General features: G+C 54.6%; 1 protein-coding gene across 6 annotated transcripts in view; it reads left to right on the top strand.

The window, feature by feature from the left end:
* Positions 1-2,192: 2,192 nt before the first annotated feature.
* Positions 2,193-8,933, top strand: part of ATP11C (ATPase phospholipid transporting 11C (ATP11C blood group)) — a 56,967-nt gene continuing 50,226 nt past the window's right edge. For all 6 annotated transcript variants that reach the window (XM_075513412.1, XM_075513417.1, XM_075513414.1 and 3 more), the window contains exon 1: positions 2,193-2,422. In XM_075513412.1, coding sequence (XP_075369527.1) covers positions 2,396-2,422 — 27 coding nt within the window. In that variant the 5' untranslated portion in view covers positions 2,193-2,395. The remainder of the gene's footprint in view (positions 2,423-8,933) is intronic.

The raw sequence follows: 8,933 nt of genomic DNA, 5'->3' as shown, positions 1-8,933 counted from the left end.
AAAAATAGCAGCATTTCAAACTAAACTGGATAGGGGCTGCAATTTGTACAGCATGGGAATCATGAAGACAAGTGTAGCTGCATGGATCTTCTCTTCTGCTGGCGAGACCAACTTCCTTTCTTACCAGTTAACGCAGGTGAAAGATGAGGAGTAACTGTACCTGTAGGAATATATTGAAGAGAATATAGCTTTTTTTCTATGGGCCAGGTAAGCCAGGCTGCCTTGGCCTTTGGAAACACATAGGTGCCTGGCCCCAAAGGCTGGTGGTTCACTGGGCATCACCAGTCTGTTCAACGCCCACTGCAGAGCTCTGCAACAGGAAAAATGTCTGAGAAGAACAAGTGCCTCTTCTAGCCAATGCACACAGGCTAGAAAAATGGCAGGGAAGTATCAAAAAAGCAGTGCAAAAGCTGCAGTATAGTGTTGATCTAAGTTTAGTTCTCTGTTGTTGTTTTGTGGGGGAGGGAAGCCTAGAGCTAAACCGGTTAGGCATTATATTAAGATGTTTAACATTTTCCATTCATTATTTTAAAATGTGTTTAAAACTGCCTAGCATTGTTTTCTAGTTTCCTCTGTTGCGGTTAGGCTTTTGTGCAGAAAGGTGACAGCACAGCTGCATGGAGAACGGAGGGAAGGCTGCACTTGGGGTTCAGATGAGTGCTGGCTGTCCCCTTGGGTATGCTGCCTTGCTCAGCGGGGATGTGGGAGCCTTCACCGACCTGCCTACTGCTGCCCTGGGATAACTGGGGTTAAAAAAAAAAAACACCCAGTAGGCTCCTGCCTGTCCAACACCTGACTGCTATTTTGGTGCTGCCCAGGGCAGGCTTTCTGTGTGAGCTTACAGATATCATACTGTGTAAAACTGCCAGGCAGTTGGTGCTTAAGTAGAGCAAATGCGACTGATTTTAGCCTTAGTAAATCAATATGCTACTATTCTTGCATTAAAAATGTCAAGTGAAAAATCTCTGTGTGTTTTCCAGGTCTCTGGAAGCCCACAGCTGCTGTCTGGGCCCTGTTGTGGTGCAACGAGGTGAGTTTTGCCCAGTTTCCAGGGAGAGGTCTGCTTTAAAATATAGGAGCAATTCAGGTGCCTGAAATGACAGCAGCTCCTGGCCGGTGGGGTCGAGCAGCCCTCCTGCTCCCGGAGTGCTCGGGGCTGTCGGCAAGGGACAGCGCCAGGAAAACTCCTTGCCCCGTGCTGTTACAGAGGCTATTGCTCCGGAAAAGGCTGGTTTATTGGCAGGCAATAACGATGTCAAAAATGTAACAGAAAACACAGATTTTGTTAGGCTACATCTCATCTCATCTCAATTTTGGTGATTTATGTGGAAACAAACCTTCTCATGCTCTGCCCTCTGGACCAGGGAGATGCTCCCTGGAGGAAGCTAGTTCAGGTGGGTGTTGTTTCCACGCGTGTTATCCCAGCCCAGAGGGAAGATAGGGGTTGGCCCGTGTGCTGCCGAAAGGCTGGAGGCACCAGGGAAAGCTGGGCAGTACTGGGCTCAGGAGCTGCAAAACTGCCCCAGGGATTAGGCTGGGCTTGCTGGCTGGCCGGCTTAGCCCCCAAGGCAGTGCCGGAGGGGTGCTCTCCTGGGGGTGTGCCCGGAGCCTCCTGGGGAGAGTTTGCAGTGGGAAGAACACCAAGGAGCCCCAAACACCTTCCATGGTCAGTCACGACTCGGGGAAGGCGTTCCAAGGTGTGTTTATGATATTTGCTTGAGCATCAGGGCAGCGACTGGACTTTTGTCCCCGAGGATTATTAGGAGGGCTGTGACACGGGAAGGGAGGGGTCCTGCGTTAAACATCAGATTGTACCCGCTGTCTAGCCGTGGCTCCAGTGAGGGGTTGGGAAGGCGGACAGAAGCGCCTAGCCCAAAGGCTGCGGCGGCCGCAGGGATGGTGCTTCTCTCAAGCCGCCGCTACAGCCCTTCCCCTCCCTCGGTTGCTTCGCTTTCGGGCCGAGCCCCGGGCCGCTCCCTGCCCGCAGGGCGCTGAGCGCTGCCGGCCCCCAGGCCGTGTCCCCGGGGCCGCTCCTCCCCGGCGAGAGCCGGCAGCGCCGCCGCCCTCGCCCCGCCAGGCTCCGCCGCCCTCGCCCCGGCAGCCGCCGTCCGCCCGGGCTGCGGCGGGCTCCCCGCCGGCGCCGCCCCGGCACTACAGCTCCCAGCCTGCTCCGGGGCGGGCGGCGCCCGCCTCCCGGGCGGCGGCGGGACAAAAGCGGGGGCGCGGGGAAGCGGCGCCAGCCGAGCGCGGCCGGGCCGAGCCGAGCCGGGCCGGGCCCCGCGGCGGGCATGGTGCGCGGCCGGCGGCGCGGCCCGCGGGCAGCCTAGGAGCCGGGCCGAGCCGAGCCGCGCCGGGCGATGCGGCGGTGAGGGCGGCGGGGCCGGGCGCCGCCGCGATGCTCCGCCGCAGCCTGAGCCGCCTGGTGAGTGCGGGGGTGCCGGGCGGGGAAAAGTTCGTTATCGGTATTTTTGTTTTATTCCCCCCTCCCCCCCCCCCCTTTTCCTGGATCTGTTTTGCCGGGGAGGGTGTGCCAGCGGGGGGAACGGGCGCGTCCCCGCGGCGGGGGTCGCGGCCGCAGCGCTCCCGGCCCGGTGCTGCCGGCGAGCCCCGCGGCAGCTCCCCGCCTTGCGAAACCTCGCGGGCAGGGCCCTGCCCGCGCTGCGGCTCCTCACGGGAAGTTGCCTTTGCTGCGAGAGCCCGAACCTTATTATTTCCCGCCGCCCCCCCCGCCCCCCACCCCCCCCCAAAAAAAAAAAAAAACCAAACCCCAAACCTCGAGGAGGGGACTTCTCAGTCCCTGGAAGCACGCACCCGAAGTCGCATGGTCAGAGGCCAGGCGACCTGCAGGGCAGTTGTCCGGGTGCTGCCCGCCGCTTTTCCACCCGCTTCGTGTCCCCAGATACGTTAGAAACCCTCCCGGTGCCACATATGCTACTTGGAGATTTCACCGTGACCTCATTGCTTGGCCTGAACTCTGTAATTACTCATTTTTTCCTCTTCTGCAGCAAGTGTGGCAAAAACGGTGTTTTAACATAATTTCGGGAGCTTCTGTTTATTTAGCAGTGTCATTTATTGCGCAGTGTGTAGTTAACAAAGTTCCTCAAGTTTAAACAGCCGGCATATGTCATTAGGGTAGCGTGTACACCCTCGGAGGTTCAGGAGCTGTTTCCTGAGGCACGCTGCACCTCTTGGCACCTGGTTACCTGCCGGAATAATGGGCTCTGCCTGCAGCTGCCCGCAAAGCCAGAACCGCTGGGAGATGTAGTTTCACATTTCGTTTTGGTTTTGAGCGAGCTGTTTGTGCCGGATTTCCAGGCTTTCAGCACAAGGGACTCTTTAATCTCCTTTTTGAGTCTGGAGGTAGCTCTGCAGCAGCTCTGGGGGGAAAAAAATGGTTAATTTTCTCATCTGTGTGTTTGTTCTGTGGACTGCTGTTGAAGACTTTGGGTTAGCCTTGCAGAGAACACACCTACTGCAACTATTGTTTTGCAGCCCCGGGGACAAATGTATCAGATCTAATCTCCGTGCCCCAAGTTTCTGACTTTGAATTTAGCTCTGCCTCGTCTTACCTGCTTCCTACACCTCCCTTGCAGGAGGCTTTTTCTAAGGCATATCAAGTGGCACTTGGGGTATGAAGCGTCTCTTCTGGAGCCACCAAGTTTGGCTAAAAGCATTTTTAGGTGGCCACCTCCCATGAGCAGGTACCAGCAGCTCTGGGATGCCACGGAGGTGCCTGGCTGGGCTCCGGCTCCAGCATCCTCCGCACACGCAAAGCGTGACCCCTGCGCTGCCCGGTGGTCCCAGTGGTCCCGCACCAGCTCCACGCCACCTCTTGCAGTCCCTCGGAGTGGGCAGGGGACATGCACCGCTGCTGGGGCCTGGTGTCCACCAGAGTGGAGAAGAAGCAGTCCTGAACACTGAACCCAGGTATTTCTTACCGCTTTGTTTGGGGCTGAACTGTTGCAGCACGTATTTGGAGGGTTAGAGGTTGGTACTTAGAGGAAAAACTCTGCTTGGGGATTCTGGAGCACATCAGGGTGACTGTGGTGTTGCTGAGGGTTGTTGGACACTTTCCATCTACGGGCTTTGCAAGCGGCGTTTGGGCAGCAACGAGCTGTGTTTGTTATCAGGCTGGTGCACGCGGCGTGGGTCTCCCTGTCCTTGGGCTGATAGCAGCTCCTGCCACCTGCCGTGCTGCTGCTCTCCCCTGTCCCCAGCCCTGCGGGTCTCCCAGGAGCTGGCTGGGTTTGGGTTGGTCACCCCAACAGGACAGCCCACGGCGATCTCCACAGAGGTATCCCCGAGGTGCCGTCTTGCCCTCGGTCCTGTATGGGTGGCACGGGGCTTCAAGAGGTGCTTGTCTTGTGGCAGTGGCATTGCAGAAAATTCACTGCAGTTATTAAAGGTTGCAGATTATCTGACACTTAAGATTCCATAGGGCTAACTCAGACAAATGTTGTCACCTCTCTGCTGCATGGTCTCTGCCAGAGGCTCATAAATACCAACGGATATTAAAAATCCGGTTTTCAGATGTATTTCACTGCTTAGGCACGACGAGTGTGCCTTGCCCTATCAACATGACTGTTACATGGCTCCGTTTCTCCCTCCCATAAACTTTTTTATCCTGGATAGGGTACAAAACAGGATGGTAAAAAGAGCAAGAGGGGCAGAGTAGTGTATGTGGGTCTGCTTTGCTACCCCAGGGTACACACTGATGCTCTCTGCAGAAACAAATTGGATTCTGAACTTCAATTTACACCGCTGAAATCATCCCTGCCAAAAGGGGAGTCGAGCTGGGATCGCTGCGGGGAGGCAGGATTGAATTGCCATGGTTAATCCACTTTCAGGAGATACTGTCAACTTGAAATATAACTTTAATTCTCTTTTGGAAACAGATTCTGGCATTAGAGTCTTATTTTGAGTCTCATGCTGCTTGTACGCGGCTGTTGTGGGGAGGATGCGGGAGTAGAGTGGGGAAGCGTGTTGGTGACCAGGGGAGGGTTTGGGTCCATCTCCTTGTGCTGGGCTCCTTGCAGGAGTGGGGCTTGGTGACCAGGGGAGGGTTTGGGTCCGTCTCCTCGTGCTGGGCTCCTTGCAGGAGTGGGGCTTGGTGACCAGGGGAGGGTTTGGGTCCGTCTCCTCGTGCTGGGCTCCTTGCAGGAGCGGGGCGAGCGCTGCCCGCTTCCAAACTTGCTTGGCAGATGCCTGGGAGTCAGAATTGCTGGTGCCTGCGTCATGCATCAAAGACAACTTGCTTTTTTCCTTAATTACTTTTCCTGGGTTCTTCTGAAGTGCACAGACAGCCGTATCTCCGGGCCACAGCTACGCATCACAGCTCTGCCGGTGCTGCGGGGCTGGTGCAGGTCCTGGCTGTTGTAAGAACTAAGTAAGAAATCCAGAAAGAAAAGTTACCGATGCCCCGTTGTTTTCAGTTCCCCCCTCCGTTTGCTTTTATTTAAGGCCGGTCTGGAAGCGAGCCATCACCCTGCCCATGGCACAGGAAGGCTGGAGGGGGGGGAAGCACCCTGGGGTGCTCTCCCTCCTCTCAGGGTGCCCGGTGCTGGCTGAGCCCGTGGGCCAGTGCTGGTCCGTCGCGGCGTTGCCACCTGGGTCTCTTTCCTCTGTGGTTAGTGCAGGTCCTCGATCTGGTATTTTCCTATTCTCGTGTAAAATCCAGGGTAAGAAAATAACAACAGTCCCTAATCGAGAGTAGAGTTCTTCGCTTCGAGTGTTTGTGCAGTGTCTAACAACAGGACCTTAGTTGTGTTATTCCCTTTTAATTAAATACCTTGGGGCCTGATCCTCTTTGCAGCCTGTGCCCTGGTAAATCCCTGGCGTTTAGCAAGTGCTGGCCTGGTCCTGAGCTGCTGGCTCTCGAGAACGTTTGCTTGACGTTGGGGGAAGGAAGATGGCTCTTAGGCGCGGGTGCAGTGCTTCTCCCTGGGTCATGACTCGGTGCTTTTGCCTTGCTGTAGGCTGGTAAGGGTGGTCCCTTACTGGTCTTCTCCTGGGGTCTCTGTTGGGTCTCTGCTGCGTGGCTGCCAGCAATGGGGGTACCCCCAGGTTGGTTGTGGAGCTGCGTGGGGTTCACTGCCCTCCTCTCCCCGGGACTTGTCAGCTCCCCTGGGTCAGGACCTGTCCCTTGGTGTCCCCGCTGGAACGCCTCGGGCTTACCTCACAGCGGAGGGACGGTAAGGAAAGCGAAGGAGGTTTGCTTTGTGCAGCCCTAAAACCGAGGAGCTGCCTTTGTAACTGACTGTTACTCTTAATTTGCATGCTTGGTGCTGCTTTCACATGGAGCTTTTCCATCTGGGGCTCATTTTATCTAATTAAAAAAAATTGCTTGCAAACTGCCACGAGGCAGGGTTGCAGGGGACAGGCACTTGAGCTGGGCTTTAATGTCACCTGTGGTTTGTCACTTCTGTGGGCACTGCCCCAGCCAGGCTCCCCAGGCACTGCTTCACCACTTGCTTTGCATCCCCGGGCTGTGCCCGCTGTGCCGCTGGTGTTCTGCGGGCAGCAGGAAAGGGCATCCCTCGCTAAAGTGCTTGCGAGTGTCACAAACTTCCTTTCCAGATCCTTACCCTTCCTGAAGCGGCAAGGGGAAGGGTCCTGTCCCTGCGGGTGGGGGCTCACGTGCACACGAGCGGTGCCTGGTGTGAGGTTTGGGGCTGCGTTTGGGCTCTGCTGTAGTTTTGCAAAGCCCTTTTGGATTTTTTGAAGGCCATCTTACCCCGAGTGCCCACCTCGGGGGGCAAGGCTGGTGCTGCTGGGGGACGGGGTCTGGGTTGGGATGCTCAGAGCCATCACCATCAGCAGGACCAGAGCACAGCAGTTTGTCCCCTCATGTCCCCGCAGCCCTGCCTGGTCCCTTGGGGAGGACCAGAGGCGGGAGGATGGCCTCGGAGAAGGCATGTGCTGACTCAAAAGGCGTGTGCTGGAGGCTGGGGAGATGATTCGAGCCTGGGAAGGAGCAGGGCAGGCAGTGATGCTGAGCCCTGTGGGGCAGGTCCTCCCTGGTGCTCTGCAGGAAAATACCCCCATTGAGACCTATTCAAATGGCAGAAAATGAGAAATGGCCCCAAGTCACTTTTTAGAAGGGAAATAAATTCCCCGTGCCTGCGGTTGGCAATGGGGAGTAGGTGAGGAGGGGCAGGGGCGGGTGGGGATGCTGGAGTACATGTAGTGGGAGATGTCGGAGTCTGGGGTGGAGGATGCTGATTTACACTCCCGTCTTTGGTTTTTGCAGCAAATGTGTAATAAAGTCTATTTTGGGACACAGAGCACATCTGCGACTTTCTTTCACACTTGCTTTTTTTTTCTTTTTAGAGAGTGTGAACCAAACATTACAGTATGTGATTGCAGTTCCTATTCTAATAAGAAAGAAGAGCATAGGTAGGAAGAGGAAGTCTTGAGAATTGCTTTTTTTTTTTTTTCCCCAGTCCGGCAGGTTTACACCTTGAGAGTGAAGTCGCATGTCAGATACCTTGTACCTGACTGCCAAGTTCCGCAAGAAGCGTTTTGCTTTCATTGATATTTCAAAAACCCACAGGCAGCAAAGGTTGGGGCTGGGGTGTCTGCGTGACGTGGGGTGGCAGCTCTGCTTGGAGAAATCCCACACTTCAAAAGAGCGTGGATTTTAATGAGGCGACTTTAATTTTTCATGAACGTTGCTGGAATTTATTTTGTAACGTATTTAACATGATACGGCGTTTCACGCGCTCGGGGCCAGTTCCTCTATAGCAGCCGCAGGGCAGGCCATGCTTGACCACAGAGAAGAGAGCAGAGGCTCAAATTGGGAACCTGGAGCTGCAAAAGGCTCTTCCCCGGGACTGAAATCCCTTTTTGATGCCTCTACCCTGGAAAATGGGGACACGGGAGTTTCTCAAATTCCGTGGAAAATGGGGACACAGGATTTTCTCAAATTCCTGTAACCATTTCTATTTAACATTGCAAAGCAGCCTCCTAACCGTAGCCTTATTCCCAGAAATAGCTCAACCATTTGGCTAAAACTAAATAAAAATCAAACAGAAGAAGCCAGCCTCAGACAAGCAGCTGCATGGAAACGTTCATGCGTGCAGTTAAAGTTTGGAGAGGTTGGAAATCACTGTGAGGAAGGAATGGAAAGCACCGGTCAAATGTTAATGATAAATGGTGCTGCCAATTAAACCTGCGGTGTACAGAAACTTTTGTGTGGACACGCATCTCGAAGCTGTATTTTATTCTTCACTCGAAACCCTTTTTGTCTCCGGTTGGTATTTTGCTAAGAATAATAATGATTGTCTGGGCTGTGCGGGGAAGGTTTGGAGCTGAACTGAGTTGCAGCTGAAGGCATGGCGGTTTGCTTTTAACAATAAAAATTGTAAAAGCAAACAGGCCATCTATTAATAGCAGGCTTTTCAGCCTTGCCTTTAATTTCATCCTGTTGCCTTTGGTTTATGCACTTCCTTTCTGATTAAAACTGCTGCTTTCTGGCTGTAACAGTTGACGTCCTCTCTAGTGGAGAGATTTTTCTGAAATGTTAGTTAAAAGCAAAGCTGGTGGAGAGCATTACTGGAGTCTCTCAGCCAGAAGAAACCTTCACACCAAAATGAGTTGTTCTGCCAGTGACCATGTTTTTAGCAATGCAAAGGGTTGGGTCCCTGTGATGAGCATCTTTCTCCCATGGTACCCACACTTGCATCTCTTATCCGCAGCGGCGTGCAACAGGAAAACAGCCTTTGGCTGCTAATTCCTTGGGGCTTGGGACTCCGTGTCCCCTTGGATGCAGGGACTTTAACCCACATTTCTTGCTGAGAAACGCAGGGGTGGCCGAGTGGAGGGACATCTCTGGTGACATCCGTGGCTGAGATCTGCCCGCTGGAGGAGCTGGCATCGCAGCGGCAGGGGTGAGGGAGTCACCGAGCTGCTCAGCCCGGCTGGGGTGCCTGGGA

This window comes from Mycteria americana, chromosome 10 (genome assembly GCF_035582795.1).
Source record: "Mycteria americana isolate JAX WOST 10 ecotype Jacksonville Zoo and Gardens chromosome 10, USCA_MyAme_1.0, whole genome shotgun sequence".
Classification (NCBI taxonomy): Eukaryota; Metazoa; Chordata; class Aves; order Ciconiiformes; family Ciconiidae; genus Mycteria; species Mycteria americana.
The sequence above is the reverse complement of the archived record's forward strand: the minus strand, read 5'-3'. Positions and strand labels throughout refer to the sequence as shown.